We start from the raw sequence: 18,058 nt of genomic DNA on the forward strand, positions 1-18,058 counted from the left end.
GCCTCTGCTGGGCCTGGAGTTCCTGAGTACAGCGTTCTAATTTAGCCCTCTCCAGCGCCACTTCCTGCAGGATACAAGTGGGCTAGACGGGGACTGCCCAGGGTGGTAGCCACAGCCACATATGACCACGGAGCCCTCGAGGAATGGCTGGTGTGACAGGAACAGGATAAGCTCGATGTCTAAATTCCACCAACAGAACTGCCGACAGCCCCAGGACAGGCCCTCAGCTGAGTCTGTGTCTCCCGCAGCCCACTTCCTCCCTTCTAGACCATGGAGAGGCCCAGACTCAAGCACTCCGGCAGGCCCAACAGTGAGCTGAAACTTCAAAATATTGTCTTGTCTTCATTCCATATATTTCTCTGGTTACTTTCTATGACAAGTATTAATGGTTTTCCATTTATGGTAGGGGTATAACATTTCCTTTTTTTTTTCCTTTGAGACAGAGTCTCGTTCTGTCGCCCAGGCTGGAGTGCAGTGGCACAATCTCGGCTCACTACAACCTCTGCCTTCCAGGTTCAAGTGATTCTCGGGCCTCAGCTAGGATTACAGGCACCCACCACCATGTCCGGCTTTTCTATTTTTAGTAGAGACAGGGATTCACCATGTTGACCAGGCTGGTCTCAAACTCCTGACCTTAAATGATCTGCCCACCTCGGCCTCCCAAAGTGCTCGGATCACAGGCGTGAGCCGCTGCACCCAGTCCAACATTTCCTTTTAAAATGAATACATTTACATAAAGAACAGCAAAGCTGGTACAGAGGTTAGCAAAAATCAGGTACATCAGTACCCCAATGACCACCTCTGAGAAACAGTACTGCACACGAACCACACTGAAACCAACCCAGGGTCCACTGCCTGCTCTCCCGACACTGTGAGGAATGCCTTCTCACCAGCACTTTCTCTGGTCCAGAACCGCACCAAGCGGGCTGTCTAGTCCTCCCTAGAGACTGATGCTGAACACAAGGCACAAGACCCCTAAGCAAGAAGACACATTTGCATGCTGGGTGTTAATGTCTTCAAAGTGCTCTGAATACCCGTAAGATACTTCTCTAAGGCATGATCAAAGTGTTATGACATGGGAAGTTTTAGATCAATAAAACGAAGCACGCGTCCTACAAAAAGGCATTGCTAGACGTTTGCAAAATACACTCTGGACTGCACCATGCAAGCAGGCACCACCTCACAGACGCTAGGCTGACTGACCACAAGACGCACACGTCCATGGTCCTCTGGGAAATGCTCACCGGCGTCAGCTTGCCCACAGCTTTGATCTGTGCTGGAGACTGGGCCTGGCCTTGGATCTGCGGAACTTGCACCTGAGAAGTCGTCGTCTGCTGCTGCTGCTGCTGCTGCTGCTGTTGCTGCTGCTGCTGCTGTTGCTGCTGTTGCTGTTGCTGCTGCTGCTGCTGCTGCTGCTGCTGTTGCTGATGCCTGAGAAGCTGGAAATGTGCAGGTGTGATGGTTTTTCCAGGGAGCTGAACTCCTGTGGCTATGAAGAGGTTTGCTCATTAGGTCTGGACAGGGATACTCGCCCACCTTCAGATCCTCATTCTCAGAGAGCAAGCAGCAGCTGAGCCCTCACACGCGCCACAGCAGACGCGTGTCAGAGAAAGCTCCCAGCCTGGCTTTACCTTGGGACACCTGGGGCACCAAAGACCGCGCCGGGGTCTGCACTGGGGTCAGGCTGGTAGTGACCACGGCCGAGGCTGTCACAGAAGTGACTGCTCGAACACCCTGAGTCGTTGCCATGGACACCAGGTCAGGGGTCGCCGTGGCTGGGGAGCCGACTGCCCGTGGCGGGGGCTGGGTGTGCACCACCTGGGCAGGAGCAGAGCCTCCCGGCGTCTAGAAAAGGCAAACAGAGGACCTCATCAAATATTTCACACAGCACTCAGGGCTGTTCACACTCAGAGCAGGGCAGATAAGAGCACCCAACTTCAGAGGCGAAACAAGTGAAACACAAGCTAGAGTTCAGTCTTTTGACAACTGCTGATTTCATGTGTCAATTCAAAAGCAAGTGCCTTGAGCAATGTTTTCTTACAGCGGATCACATCACCCACAGAAACGCGGTTGAGATGACGACACTCCCATGCATATGCTGAAAAGGCTGTCCTGTCCCTCCCTCTCTGCACTAAGACCTCTTGGTCCCCAGGAACATAACGACTGTCCTTGCGGCACCCATGCTACCCACAGACACGCAGCCCACAGTCCTGGCTCTCTACCACCGCCCCCATCTGTGCTGAAACTACAGCCCCGACACAGCCCACAGTCCTGGCTCTCTACCACCACCCCCATCTGTGCTGAAACTACAGCCCCGACACAGCCCACAGTCCTGGCTCTCTTCCACCGCCCCCATCTGTGCTGAAACTACAGCCCCGACACAGCCCACAGCCCCGGCTCTCTACCACCACCCCCATCTGTGCTGAAACTACAGCCCCGACGTAGCCCACAGTCCTGGCTCTCTACCACCACCCCCATCTGTGCTGAAACTACAGCCCCGACACAGCCCACAGTCCTGGCTCTCTTCCACCGCCCCCATCTGTGCTGAAACTACAGCCCCGACACAGCCCACAGCCCTGGCTCTCTACCACCGCCCCGATCTGTGCTGAAACTACAGCCCCGACACAGCCCACAGTCCTGGCTCTACCACTGCCCCCATCTGTGCTGAAACTACAGCCCCGACACAGCCCACAGCCCTGGCTCTCTACCACCGTCCCGATCTGTGCTGAAACTACAGCCCTGACGCAGCCCACAGTCCTGGCTCTACCACCTCCCCCATCTGTGCTGACACTACAGCCCTGAGTCTCTCACCATGTGCTTGGGGTCTTGTGGCATCTTACCTTCATCTTGCCTAAAATTCAGAGCATCCTCACTGTGCCCTGCAGTCCACTCTGGCCCGCAGGCAGAAGTGGCAGCCAGAGTGGCCCCCTCACCCTATCTCACCTTGCCCCACCACCCTTCCTTGTCCCACCATAAAGTGGAAGGCAAACGCAACCATGCCACCTCTGCAATGTCTCCTCAGCTGACCTCTGCCAACTCCCTTGGTTCCGATGTGCCGTGTATTTTTAGTCTGTCTTGATCCTTTTACGTCTCATTGCTTATGCATCTGGATGGAAATCTAGCATGTTACTCCGTGTTTTCCATTCAACCCAGCTGCTGCATGTTTCTTTTCATCTCCTTTCTTGCCTCCTCTCAGATGACTCCTCACCAACGTCCCCTGCCATGGTTGGGAGCAACTCGCTCTGCTCTCGCTCTTCTGGTGGCTCGTCTGGAATTACCACGGATGCTTGCCAAAGTCTAAACACTCCATGCTCTTCCTAAACAGTAACGAGACCTGTGCACACTTCAGCCCCTCTGCCCCTTCCCCAGCTTGCATGTTACTATCCTGTGTATTTATTTCCTCTTTCTAACCCCAGCGAGCTCTTGCGTTCATCCACGAGCCGACCTTGTTACCACCTCCCGCTGGGAACACCTTTCTTCTGCTTAAAGCATATCATTCAGTGAAGTTCCAAAGTTGAAAACTGCTTTATTTTGCCGTTTTTTGTTGCTCTTTTTTCAGACAGAGTTTTGCTCTTGTTGCCCAGGCTGCACTGCAATGGCGCAATCTTGGCTCACTGCAACCTCCGCCTCCAGGGTTCAAGCAATTCTCCTGCCTCAGCCTCCTGAATAGCTGGCATCACAGGCATGCGCCACCACGCTTGGCTAATTTTGTATTTTTAGTAGAGATGGGGTTTCTCCATGTTGGTCAGGCTGGTCTCGAACTCTCGACCTCAGGAGATCCGCCCACCTCGGCCTCCCAAAGTGCTGGGATTATAGGTATGAGCCACCACACCCGGCCTCCCTTGTTCTTTAAGATATTTCCAAGAGCCGCAGAGCGCCGGGCTGGCAGCAACTTCCTTTCCCTGGCACGACGACGACACCTGCTGGCTCCCGGCCTCACTGCTGCCACTGGCAAGCGCGCCGCTCCACCTCTGAAGGCAATCTGTCTTTTCCTGTGGCTGCCTGAAAGACCTCTTGGTCACTGGCATTAGGCAGACCAGACTTGGTTCCTTTTTCTCATCCTTGATTGGGATTAGACTTTCTACATAAATGCATCAGTGTCATTAGTAAGTTCTTAAAAACTATTCCGTCTTCAAATATTGACTCTGCTCAATTTTCTGTCTGACAGTCAGTAACCACCTATCAGGCCCTGTCACTATGTCCTCCATGTGTCATCTTGTCATCCCATGTCGCGTGTAGCATGTCTTCTGATTTTGCCTCCACTTCCCTCATTTTCTCCTCAATTGTGTGATATTAAAGCCCACTCATAAGTTTGGTTTGTTTCCCCCAACTTGGGTAATCAGACTTTTCTAAAAGTTCTCTATATATTCTTTCTATACATAGTTTCCTGATTACAGATATTCAGATATTCTCAATCTTCTCTTTTATTTCCTTAAAATAGAAAGCATAACTTCTTTTTTTTTTTTTTTTAATGGAGTCTCGCTCTGTCACCCAGGCTGGAGTGCAGTGGTGTGATCTCGGCTCACTGCAACCTCCGCCTCGTGGGTTCAAGCGATTCTCCTGCTTCAGCCTCCCGAGTAGCTAGGACTACACACGCATGCCACCACATCTGGCTAATTTTTTTTTTTTGTATTTTCAATAGAGATGGGGTTTCACTGTGTTAGCCAGAATGGTCTCTGTCTCCTGACCTTGTGATCCACCCTCCTTGGCCTCCCAAAATGCTAGGATTATAGGCGTGGGACACTGCGCCCAGTCTGAAAGCCTAACCTTTAAAATCTGAACCTGATAATCCCAATATCGCTCATCTTTGCAGGCCTATCCAGTGTCTGCCATTCCGCTGATTCTCACTCACAATGCCTTTTCTTTTCTGTTTAGTGATTTTGTATTCTATTATATTGTATTATACTAGAAAACTATTTGTGGAGATTCTCAGAAGTCAAGAAAGCATAATCCTCCAGAGAGAATCTGCATTTGTTCCTGATCGGCTGCACAGGAACACGCCCAGTGAAGCAGGTCTACTTCACTTGATGTGAGGGAGTGCCGGAGACACTCTTAAGGTAATATCAACTTGAACTGCAAACTGACCTGTGGCTTCAACCTCTCAGGGGCCATCCCCACCGTGCTCCACTGCTCAATCCAAGGGCAACTCTTCTTTTGACCCCTGAAGGCCAAGGGCAGATGGATTCTGCTTCTGGTTCACTCTCGCCCTAAGGGTTTAGCCACCTACCTCGGTGTATCAGCAGTTTCCTTTTTAGATTCTCCACCTTGGCCCAGCCTTGGACTTGAATGAGTTCCCTCATCCCACAGGCTGAAATTTATTTTCAAGGCAAACATGACTTCAGTGAATCCTGTTTCTCTCTCTGAGTTTCTTCCCTCCCTTAGATTTGGGCCTGATAACTAATTATTCTTGTCAGTTCCCTGAAGCTTTAAAAATGTTTGTCCAATAACTTTAGTTATTCTCATTAAGAGGTGGTATAAAAATAACTTAACTCATCTTGTTACCAGAAACAGAAGTCATCCTTTTCTGGACTAAACAGTTTTCGCATCCCAACTACTAAGGAAGCTGAGGCGGGAGGATTGCTTAAGTCTGTGAGTGTGAGGCTGCAGCGAGCTGTGATTGCACCCCTGCACTCCAGCCGGAGCAACAGCAAGATGCTGTCTCAAAAAAAAAAAAAAAGAAAGAAAGAAAAAAAGAAATTGTTTTCTCCTTAGCCTCTTCTACCCTAATCAATTCTAGATATGTAGTATCACATTAATCCTCCTAGAACATCTCTCTGCTCGAAGACCGTTAAGGGCTCCCCACTGCCTGGTGAATAAAATCCGTATCTAGGCCGGGCGCGGTGGTTCGTGCCTGTAATCCCAGCACTTTGGGAGGGTGAGAGGTGGGTGGATCACGAAGTCAGGAGTCCAAGACCAGCTGGGCTAAGATGGTGAAACCCCGTCTCTACTAAAAATACAAAAATTAGCCAGGTGTGGTGGCAGGCACCTGTAATCCCAGCTACTTGGGAGGCTGAGGCAGAGAACTGCTTGAACCCAGGAGGCGAAGGCTGCAGTGAGCTGAGATCACGCCACTCCGAGATCGCGCCACTACACTCCAGCCTGGGTGACAGAGCGAGACTCCGTCTCAAAATAAAAAACAAAACAACAACAACAAAAAACCATTTAGCCCAATATCCAAAGCCCAGTACAATCTAACCTCAATATTACAAAGTGCCAAGCACACAGAAGCCACTCAATAATAATGGTTTTAAAGGCAGGGAACCACTGTTTCTCTGTTAATATCTTTTGTGTTCCATTCAAACAGAACAACACGTCATTCTCCATGCACACCATTCCCTTCCCCTCAGACCCCCCGCTCACACGACTGGCCCTGCCTTCAGAAGGGCCAGTTCTGTGGATGATGCACTTCCTGTCCTCCTGAAGCCCAACATCACTTTCTCCTGAAAGCCTTCTCTGAGTCCCCCGAGTACAATCACCTACATGTCCACCACTGCTATCTGCACCTCTCTCATGTTCTAGCCACAGCACTACAAGGCCCCCATGAAAGCACACTGTGTCTTGGGCCCACAGTGCCAGGAAGAATGTCTTGTCCATTAAGAGCCACACAAAAATATGTCATGAATGAAATGCTTTACATTTTAAAATACCACAAAGAACAGGTCTTTTTCAAACTAAAACGCTAAATGCAGTGATTCTGGCTTGGTACCCTCACAGAAACAGTTGTATTGGTCATACAGGATATTCCCAACGCCGCAGGCCTAACAACTTCTACTATCTACTGCAGCGACTGAGCCTGAGGTTGTTTACTGCAAAGCACAAAGAAAAGTGAAATAATCTTAAAGTCACATACTAGAAAAACTGTGTGTTTTTATATATTCTACTTCTTAAGAGTGTTTTACAGGGATTTATTGAAGGGTAATTTACAGAGAGTACAATATGTGGTTCTATGAATTTTGACAGACACATTATCATCATGTGGCTACTGCCACGACCCCACCACTCCCAACGTTCTCATATTCCTCTCCATAGTCGAGCCCCTCCCGCATCTCCAGCACGTGGCAATCATTCATCTGTTTTTTTGTCTCTCTAGTTTTGCCATTTTTATAATGTTATTTAAACGGAGTCATACAGCATATGAAGCCTTCTGAAACTGTTCATTTAGCTGCAAAATGTATCTGAGAGTCCTCCATGGAGGTACATGTCTCAGGGGTTCATTCTTTTGTATTCCTTGGTAGGACTGGGCTGTATGAATGTACATGGTTTATCAGCCCATCCACCAGGGCATTTAGGCTGTTTTCTTTTTCAGCAATCCTGAATAAAGTCACTATAAATATTGGTGTTGAGGGTTCTCGTTCTGGTGTTTTCACTTCTCTTGGGGAAATACCTAGCAGCAGAACTGCTAAGCTGCATGGTAAGAGTATGCTTGGTTTTATAAGAAAAAATGAAACTGTTTTCAGAAGTGACTGTGGATTCTGCATTCCCACAGCCTTGTGAGAGAGTCCTGGCTGCTTCCATTACTGCCAGCCTTCTGTTTCTGAAGCCACTCTCCTAGACACATTATGCTGTATCACTGTGGTTGTAAAACTCTGCATTTCCCTAATGACTAATGACGTTGCACGCCTTTCCAAGTATTTATCTAATTCTTTTATCTTCTTGGTGAAGTGACTGCTCCATCTTCTGCCCATTTTATAAATTTGCTTGTTTTCTCACTATTGAGATGAAGAATCTTTATATTTTCTTCCAGTCTATGCTTTTCATTTTCTTACTATTTTTCAAGGACGAGAAGTCCTTAATTTTGATGAAGCCTAATGTATTAATTTTTCTTCATGATTCATAGGCTTCCGGTATCCTAAGAAATCTTTGCCTAAACCAAAGTAGCACAGATTTTCTCCTAGAAATGTTACCGTTTTGGCTTACAGTATAGTTTTTGCTTTTACATGCAGGCCTGTGATCCACCTGCAGTGACTTTCATATTCAGTGTGAGTTACAGGCCAAGGCTCACTGTTCTGCACATGGCCGCCCAACTGTTACAGCACCGTTTGCTGACAAGACAGTCTGTTCACCTCTGAATTTCCTTGGCACTTTTACTGAGGTCAACCGAAAATCTGTGTGTGTGTGTGTTGGGGAGGGGGTCTATTTCTGGACTCTATCCAATTCCATCATCCACACATCTATCCTGCCAATGCCCCATCACCTGCTACTACAGCAACGACATCTTTACAGGAAAGACGCTTTTCAAAACCCAAGAGAGACTGCATTCTACTTGCCAACGCACTGACTTTGAAGCATGGTTTCTTCTCATTCAGGGTGTGTTGCCCCTGGGTCTGGGAACTATTTGGAAAATCAAGATACAAATCGGAGCTCCTTATTCTCACTTGTGTTTGGTTCTGATGATGAAAAACCCAAGTGAAGCAGTGGTCCCAGGGCACCAAATGGCTCTGCACCTTTGCCTAGGCACCTCCTCTCCACCTGGGTGGGCTGCACCTACCACTTCCCACACCTGGGGTCTCCACGTTCTGTAGAAACTGCCCACTCCTCCCATGCCTGCCTGCTCCTGGCACGCACCCAGCCATGCCCTTGTGTGATGCCGTGTCCCCTCCCCCAAAACCACGCCCCCAAGAGGCCCGTCATCTCTCAGCTTCCCCACATGGGCACAGTGACCAGCATATGGGGGGCACCTGCGGCAACAGAATCAGCAGCGGACCCTCACATCCCACCTCCTACCTAAATCATCCTACAGGGAGGGGACACTTCACACACACACACACACACCCTCCTACACTTCACACACACACCCCTACACCTCACACACACCCCTACACTTCACACACCCCTACACCTCACACACACACCCCTACACCTCACACATACCCCTACACTTCACACACCCCTACACCTCACACACCCTTACACCTCACACACACCCCTACACTTCACACACCCCCTACAACTCACACACACCCCTACACCTCACACACCCCTACACCTTACACATACACCCCTACACTTCACACACACACCCCTACACCTCACACACATCCCTACACTTCACACACCCCCTACACCTTACACATACACCCCTACACTTCACACACTCCTATACCTCACACACATACACCCCTACACTTCACACCCCTACACCTCACACCCCTACACCTCACACATACCCTTACACCTCACACATCCCTACACCACACACTCCTACACCTCACACACACCCCTACACCTCACACACACCCCTACACCTCACACACACCCCTACACCTCACACATACCCCTACACCTCACACATACACCCCTACACCTCACACACACACCCCTACACCTCACACATACCCCTACACTTCACACACTCCCTACACCTTACACATACACCCCTACACTTCACACACTCCTACACCTCACACACATACACCCCTACACCTCACACCCCTACACCTCACACACCCCTACACCTCACACACATCCCTACACCTCACACACACCCTTACACCTCACACACCCCTACACCACACCCCTACACCTCATACACATCCCTACACCTCACACACACCCCTACACCTCACACATACACCCATACACCTCACACACCCCTACACCTCACACACACCTCTACACCTCACACATACACCCATACACCTCACACACACACCCCTATACCTCACACCCCTATACTTCACACACACACCCCTACACCTCACATACCCCTACACTTCACACACACACCCCTACACCTCACACACACCCCTACACTTCACACACCCCTACACCTTACACATACACCCCTACACTTCACACACTCCTACACCTCACACACACACACCCCTACACTTCACACACCCCTACACCTCACACCCCTACACCTCACACACACCCCTACACCTCACACACATCCCTACACCTCACACACATCCCTACACCTCACACACACCCTTACACCTCACACACCCCTACACCACACCCCCCTACACCTCATACACATCCCTACACCTCACACACACCCCTACACCTCACACATACACCCATACACCTCACACACACCCCCCTACACCTCACATACCCCTACACTTCACACACACACCCCTACACCTCACACACACCCCTACACTTCACACACTCCCTACACCTCACACACCCCTACACCTCACACACACCCTTACACTTCACACACTCCTACACCTCATACACACATCCCCACACTTCACACACCCCTACACCTCACACACACCCCCCCACACTTCACACACCCCTACACCTCACACACACCCTTACACTTCACACACCCCTACACCTCACACACACACACCCCTATACTTCACACACCCCCCTACACCTCACACACATACACCCCTACACTTTACACACACATATCCCACCTCATTTTCATCCCTCATAGAGAATGGAAACCATCCCCCAAACAGGTGAATGTTTCTGAAATCAACATACTGATCAGCTACTTATTTTATGAAATTCAAATTAGACAGTTTTTTCACCAATGGAATACTTAAAAATAATAAGAAGAATTAACAGACAAGTAAATAATTTTGGCGGAATGCAGTCAAGGTGCATGACCCAGGTGAAGGGCAACTCACAGTCAAGGCTCCAGGAGCCACTGGTGACGCCAGGCGCTTGTTGATGGACTGGAAGGTGGCAGCCGGGACCCCTGCGATGGTGTTCACGATCACATTTCCACTCACGGTGCCTGCGGAGACAGGTGGGCATAAGGCAACAGTGCCAGGAGAAATGGGGTCCACATTTCAGCATCTCTGTATTTGTCTTACCAGTGGGTATGCTTGTCCCAGTAACTGATGTTTTAATGGTTCCTGCCTATTTAAAAAAAAAATTTGAATTTCATGTCAGGCTCTCCCCCGCATAAACACTCCAAAGGCTTCCACTTCATTCAGAATCAAATCAAAACTCCACGACATTCACACAGCCACCCATCCCAACCTCCCCAACTCATTCCACCTGGCGGTGCCCCCACCATCTGTCTACCTGCTATCCCTCCACCCCTATCCCACTGTCCCTCTAGCCCCACCCCACTGACCCTCCACCTCTACCCCGGGGTCCCTCCATCCCCACCCTGCTGACCCCACACCCCACTGTCCCTCTACTCCTCTGTCTCTCCACTCCATTCATCCACCCTCTGGACCTCAACACCTGAGTCCAGCCACACTGACCTTTCTGGCCCCCATATCAGCCAAGCTCAGGACCTCTGTACTTGCTGTGTTTGTTCTTCTCATGACCAAATCCTTGTCATTCAGGCCTTAGCTCAAATGCCAACTCCTCAGAAAGGTGTTTCCTAACAAGCCAGCCCCGCATTGTGCCACCCTGACTCCTCCCGCCAGCATTTAAAATGATCTCTTTGGCTGCCTCCCTCCCCTGTAGGACATGGCTCCAGAGTGTGGGCACTGCCCATCTTGCCCACCTTGCACCAAGTAGGCATTCACAAAGATCTCTTTTGAATAGATGAGGAATGAAGTTGCCTGAGTACATTGAAAATTCCACTACAACAAACAATTTTCTAAAAACTACTGCAGGAAATGGTTCTATGTAACAAAAATGTTTTTATGCCTGCCTGGTAGTCCAAAGTGTGGGTTTTTCCAGTTTGGCACAGCTCCTATTCTCTGCAGGTGTGATTCTCTGCATACGATTTCAGCTCTGTGTGGCACATGGACACACACAGTACAGAGATGCACCAGAGCGTGGTGCGCACGGCCACAGTCTGCAGCTCCACACCCTGCCTTTCTTTTCACAACGCTTCTCGTGCACTTTACAGCTTTTCTACAACAGGCATTAAAGACTGATGTGTATGAGTGAGCACACATGGGCATGCTTTCAGGAGACACCAGCACAGACAGGACCTGCTCTCTAAGTGTGTAGGAAGTCAAGAGGTAAATGCATCACAGGTATGTTCAGGTATGTTTTACAAAACCCAGGCAATTCCAAACTTCCCAGCCACCTCCACTCAAAGGAGCTGCCTCTACCTGCCAAATCCAATAAAGCCACTAAGCCCACAAAGGCCTTGGAGGCGTGAAATGGCAGAATCTGGGTGAGAACACACAGTTCCTCTGGGGTGAGACTAAGCCTTTTCCCATTTCTTCAGAGGAAGGTCTACAGCCTAGAAATGTGCTAGAACTGGCAACAAGCTTCGTTTTAACAGAAAGCACTTGACTCAAGTGCGGGTGGGGGTGACTTCCTGTGGAGGGGAAGCCCGCAAGGAAGTCCCTGCTCACCAGCACGGCCGCGCTGCCCCCCGTCGTGATTGCGGGCTGCGCCTTCGCTGTGGCCTGCACAGGCTGCGTCTGGGTCTGGGGCTGTGGCTGGGGTTGAGACTGGACAGCTGGTGGCCCTGCTGGTGGCTGGCTGCCCGCTGCCTGTGGTTGTGGCAGCGGTGGTGGTGGCTGCTGCGGGGGTGGCGGGGGCTGCGGCTGGGGCGGGGGCGGCTGGGCCACGGCCGGCTGCTGTGCCTTCTGCTGATCAGCCAGAGCCTGAGGGGCAGGGAAGGAAGAGGAGCCACTGGAGGGGCGGACCCGGCCTGCACACTCCCTGGATGAAGTCATAGCCACCACATTTTCCCACTCAAGCAGAAGGGCCCAGGGTGCTGACCTTTTTCTCTTTTGCGATTCGCTCTGCACGGAGAGACGCCACCTGGATGGGAGGCAGTGGCTTGTCATAGTTGATTCCACTGAAAGACAGACGCAAAGGTTAAAAACATATAGGCAAATTTTAAGATGGACAAGTACCAAGTACCCTAGAAATCCCATGCTGCCAGGTGCTGGGGCAGCTCCAGCCCAGCCCAACAGACGAGGGCATAAAGCAAGGTGCCCGACGTGCCCTGCAGGAGATCGAGCCACCTGGACCTTGTCCTCAGCCTGGCGCCGAGTCCTCTTCCTTGAGGCCAAGCTCTCCCACGCTCCGGGAGAAGTATCTCTGAACACATCCCCAGGGTAACTGGTGGCAGCCCCCAAAACGCACAGCCCACCTCATGTGTCTGCACTGTACTCAGGAAAATCACTGTCTGTTCATTCTGTGAGGACGCCCTCCAGTGAGGCAAAGGGAGGGCGGGACTGAGCCTGTCTCGCTCCCCTGGGAATGCCCAGGCTCCACGCCGTGCAGGCCTGCAGCAGGTCCATAAATATTAGTTGGGTGAATTAACTCTTCATTTAATCGACAACATAAATCAAACGCCTGGTCTGTGCTCCCAGACACTAGAGTCCCAACGATCATAGCACTCACATCAGACAACAAACAGGTAAAACGTGCAGTAGGTCTGAAGACGTATACTGACTGCTATGAAGGAAAACAGCAGGGTAGGGCTGCAATTCTCAACAGTATGCTCTGAAAACATCTCACGAGGGCGGTTAAGTGAAGGCCTGAGGCGCGGCTGCCAGTACACCCAGGGAGCACCAAGGGGCCGAAAGCCAGGGTCAGGCGACTCAGAGCATGGGCAGGAGGGAGTCCTGGGGGCTTGAGGAGATGGGGCCTGGGCCAACTCCCTCTGACAAGGATCACTCCACCACTGTGTGGAAAGGGAGCCACAGAACAAGGAAGCGTCCCAAATCCGCCACTGTGTGACAACAGTGCCTAAACCAGATGCACACCATTTCATCCCAGCATTTCCAACATTTATGGGAAGAGTCGGACAGTCAGAAACACAGCAGACACCCATGTGCCTGGCACTAAGGTTCCACACTGGGGTTTCGCCATCCAATTCTTACCCCATTTGCTTTCTTGCATCTACCCACTTCTCTACCCATCCATTCATCCATTCCTCTTTTCCCCTGTAGAACTTCAGGGCAAGTACACACACCCCTAAACATGATGTGTTCTTAAGATATGGCTAACAAAATCAGTGCCTGAGAGGTGGGGTGCAAGGAAGAAAGCCCCTTGTGGTTGGCCACATGGCCCTGGCACACTCATCATGTCTGTCAGCGTCTTTCCCCACCGAGGGCCAGCAAGGACAATCCCTGTAACACAGAGACAGGGCAGGGGCCGTCCCATGCACACCCCAGCCCACGGCAGGAGAAGCACCATCTCTCCCGCAGGTTCTGCGCACTGCCATGTCCAGCTGATGCCTGAACACACTAAGTGCACAACGATTTGCTGAACTCGCTGAACTTAGATGACACTGGAATGAAATCCTTCCAAACAGTAACAAATGTGTCATGACTAGAGAAATACCTTTCTGCCAACACAGACGCGTGCTTGGGGTTCTTCTGAAAGGGATTCATGCCAAGCCTGCAGTATAGACGGTGAGACAGTAATTATTAAATAAAGGAAATATCTGAAGAAGCGTTATGTTAAAAATACATCAAAACCAAGCTTCACGCAATCTACTCAGTCATAATTAACATAAAATGAGCACTCAGGAAACATACAGAGGTTTGATTGGGGGGCTCCTCTTGCCCGCAGTCATTTTCATTAAGTCAAAGTGGCTCGTGTACAGTTGGGTGTGTGTGGCATTCTCATCCTGGGCATAGATCTGGCTCGTACGGAGAGGACGGTTGTTTTTACTCTGCAACAAAATTGACGAGAGTGCATCTGAATTAGGCAGCATGGACAGACTGCGCGGGACATAGGCCTCACTGGGTGGGAATCTGAGACTAAACTCCCCATGGCTGAATACAAACTTCCCTTTCCTGGGCCTTCTTTCCAAGTCCAGGCATAACCCAACAGCAGCGGCATTAAGTGGCTGTCCTGGCCGACTGCTATGACACTCCCCAGTCCACGCTAACCCTTTCCAGGTATTCTCTCACATAAGCCCCATAATCACCTAAAGAGGGAGAGGGAGGCCGGGTGCAGTGGCTCACGCCTGTAATCCCAGCACTTTGGGAGGCTGAGACGGGCGGATCACGAGGTCAGGAGATCGAGACCATTCTGGCTAACACGGTGAAATCCTGTCTCTACTAAAAAATACAAAAAACTAGCCGGGCGAGGTGGCGGCGCCTGTAGTCCCAGCTACTCGGGAGGCTGAGGCAGGAGAATGGCAGGAACCCGAAAGGCGGAGCTTGCAGTGAGCTGAGATCCGGCCACTGCACTCCAGCCTGGGTGACGGAGCGAGACTCCGTCTCAAAAAAAAAAAAAGAAAAAAAGAGGGAGAGGGAACAAAATAGGTGTGCAAAGTGCCCGAGGTCACACGGCAGGTAACCGTGTGGAGCAGGCTGTGAGCCTTCACCCGGTAACACCAAGGGGCAGCGCGGACCGCCATGGACACCACTGTCCTCTGCCCATGGTGGACAGTGAGGCTGGTGCATGCCCAACGGTGTCTCAAAGTACATTCTTGGGGGTCTTTAGCAGTGCTTATGCCTGGCAGTCCTTCCTTCATAAATTGCACAGCTAAACAACGGGCCGCTCAATTTGGGCTACTTGCTTCCAAGACATCTTAGCATCCTGCAGAATTTTAAAGTAACTCCTTAATCCTGTGAAGTGAACAGCCGTCCCAGGAATGCTCTCTGTGCAAGGTCACAGAGGTAGTGACAAGTCAAGACCAGGGTTCAAGCACCTCCTTCCTTGCCCAGGGCTCTTCCCCCATGCTCCTCTAAACTCCGGTCAAAGAGAGTGTGCCAAGGCGAAAACCAAGGCTCTCACATGACACCGCAGCACAGGCCCAGGTACAGGTGTGTCTGCGCATGTACAAGCACACACGTCTGTGTGCACACGTGTCCTCTACTGCTAGAGAAATGCCCTAAATTCTGAAGGCAACACTAAGGACAACCAGAACTAGAAACCAACATGCAAGGCCACAGCAGTCTCCTCCCAGAACACTGTGCCATACAGGGAAGCATTCTCCTCCTATCTATCATCCTAAGAGTGAGCAAAGGGAGGGAGGGAGAAGGGGTGCATAAGAGTAAGACCAGGTCTATCACACAAGACACTGGATGGCTAGGTTGAGCCAGGCCAGAGGCAGAAAGACTGTGTGTCTGGTAACAGAGCTCCTGTGCAGGCTCTCACCAGGCATGAATGCCCCGTCCCACATGGCTTGCCGGAGTCCTGCAGGCTCTGAGAGGTGGGGCTGTCCCACTCACGCACACATCCGACCACTGTCACCATCAAGGGCTTCCACAGGGCATGAGGGACACGGAGGCTCAGGATGCCCTTTAGGGGGCTGGACAAGTCACCGTGGGGTCCTCTAATGCAAAGAGTCATGGCCTCTACATACAGAATGAGAGGCCCTGGAGAAAATTCTAGGTCTCAGGTTTCTGTTGATTCCTAAAATATAGGGTAAGACTGAATCTTACTCTACGTTTCTGTGCACAGGCTCTTAACAAAGTGCTCCAACTTATTCAGAACATAACCCGCAGCCGTGGGTGGTGGCTCATGCCTGTAATCCCAACACTTTGGGAGGCCGAGGTGGGTGGATTATCTGAGGTCAGGAGTTCGAGAGTAGCCTGGTCAACTTGATGAAATTTAGGGTATTCCTCTAGCAGTAGAGGACACATCTCTACTAAAAATACAAAAATTAGCCAGGCATGGTGGCAGGCACCTGTAATCCCAGCTACTTGGGTGGCTGAGGCAGGAGAATCACATGAACCTGAGAGGCAGAGGTTGCAGTGAGCCGAGATCATGCCACTGCACTCCAGCCTAGGCAACAACAGTGAAACTCCTGTCTAAAAAAAAAAAAAAAAAAGAACATCACCCTCAAACTTTACAAATATTTTTGCCTTTTTCTCTGGATTAGCTTCATAAATCAGCTATAAAAGAAGACAATATTTTAGCTTTACTTTTTTCCTTAATAAGGTAATGGCTATTATTACAAATGCTTCCAAAACACAGAAAATCTAATTAATGCAAGATTCCAGGAAGTCTTACTGGTAAAGGGACCACAAAGTGGTATTACGAAGAAAACTTGCTTTTCTACGTTCAACAACAACAACAAAAAAATGCTTTATTTTCAGACAAGTGTTTTTAGAAAAATGAAGAGAGATGACTGAAAGAGCGGGTACAGAAATAAATTAAGTGTGATGTTCGCATCCTGAGGATGGATCTGGCTATTACGGAGAAAATGTAATTCTCACAAATTAGAAACAAAAGTAAATATAGTAAAAGTACTGGATGCCTGCCTCTACTATATCTGCCCCACCCTGTCCCATGCAAGAAGACATGCCCACAGCTCCTGTTTGGATGGGCTCCACGAGGTGAACTGAAAGGCAGTGGTCCCCACACACCAGCATGGCAAGTGCCCTGGAAGTGGCACAGCACATCCCCTGAGGGGTGTGGACACCGGCAACGTGGGCACAGCAGAGCATGCAGACGCTGCTGGTGTGGGGGCTCTGGATGCGGTCCTGAAGCGAGAAAGGCAGGCAAGCAGCAAGAAGGAGCTGCCTGAAGCAAGCCAGATGCATAACGGAGAGGGATGACTCAGTTCAAGGGAAGGCACGCCACACGCACGCCTACATGTTACTGACCAGCTGCCTGGACTCTTCCGGGGTCAAGCTACAAACCACACAGCTGACTTCTTACATGAAAGACTAATGATTTGACTATACTATATGTAAACAAACACTTGCAATACTTATAGTTAACCCTGAAACAGGGAATATTACGCTTGTCAAACCATTGCAGCCAGCCAGTCATTCAGTACCAGAATAGCAGAGGTACCAGTAACAGACTTTTCTTTAAGTACGCTATGATCAAAACAAAGCGAGACAGCTTATCTTTTCACTCACCCAAAACCTTCTTGAAAATGTCTGTCTATATATGACCAAGTATTTGGATGATACCCTCATTTAAGTATGCCATGATCAAAACCCAGTGAAAGGTCTTTTCATTCATCCAAAACCTTGTTGAAAATGTATATATATCGGCCGGGTGCAGTGGCTCACGCCTGTAATCTCAGCACTTTGGGAGGCCGAGGCAGGTGGATCACAAGGTCAGGAGATCGAGACCATCCTGGCTAACACAGTGAAACCCCGTCTCTACTAAAAATACAAAAAATTAGCTGGGTGTGGTGGCGGGAGCCTGTAGTCCCAGCTACTCAGGAGGCTGAGGCAGGAGAATGGTGTGAACCCGGGGGGTGGAGTTTGCAGTGAGCTGAGATCACGCCACTGCACTCCAG

The 18,058-nt window shown here is 50.2% G+C and overlaps 1 protein-coding gene across 19 annotated transcripts in view; it reads right to left on the bottom strand.

Annotated features, from left to right (window-relative positions):
• Nucleotides 1-18,058, bottom strand: part of LOC105490546 (E1A-binding protein p400) — a 135,325-nt gene that overhangs the window by 16,142 nt on the left and 101,125 nt on the right. For all 19 annotated transcript variants that reach the window (XM_011756299.3, XM_011756297.2, XM_071070762.1 and 16 more), the window contains 8 exons: nt 14,382-14,518; nt 14,185-14,241; nt 12,610-12,688; nt 12,237-12,491; nt 10,782-10,827; nt 10,593-10,702; nt 1,632-1,845; nt 1,245-1,489 (listed from right to left, as the gene is read on the bottom strand). In XM_011756299.3, the coding sequence (XP_011754601.2) occupies nt 1,245-1,489; nt 1,632-1,845; nt 10,593-10,702; nt 10,782-10,827; nt 12,237-12,491; nt 12,610-12,688; nt 14,185-14,241; nt 14,382-14,518 (1,143 nt within the window). The remainder of the gene's footprint in view (nt 1-1,244; nt 1,490-1,631; nt 1,846-10,592; nt 10,703-10,781; nt 10,828-12,236; nt 12,492-12,609; nt 12,689-14,184; nt 14,242-14,381; nt 14,519-18,058) is intronic.

The sequence above is a fragment of the Macaca nemestrina genome, chromosome 10 (genome assembly GCF_043159975.1).
Source record: "Macaca nemestrina isolate mMacNem1 chromosome 10, mMacNem.hap1, whole genome shotgun sequence".
NCBI classification, from domain to species: Eukaryota; Metazoa; Chordata; class Mammalia; order Primates; family Cercopithecidae; genus Macaca; species Macaca nemestrina.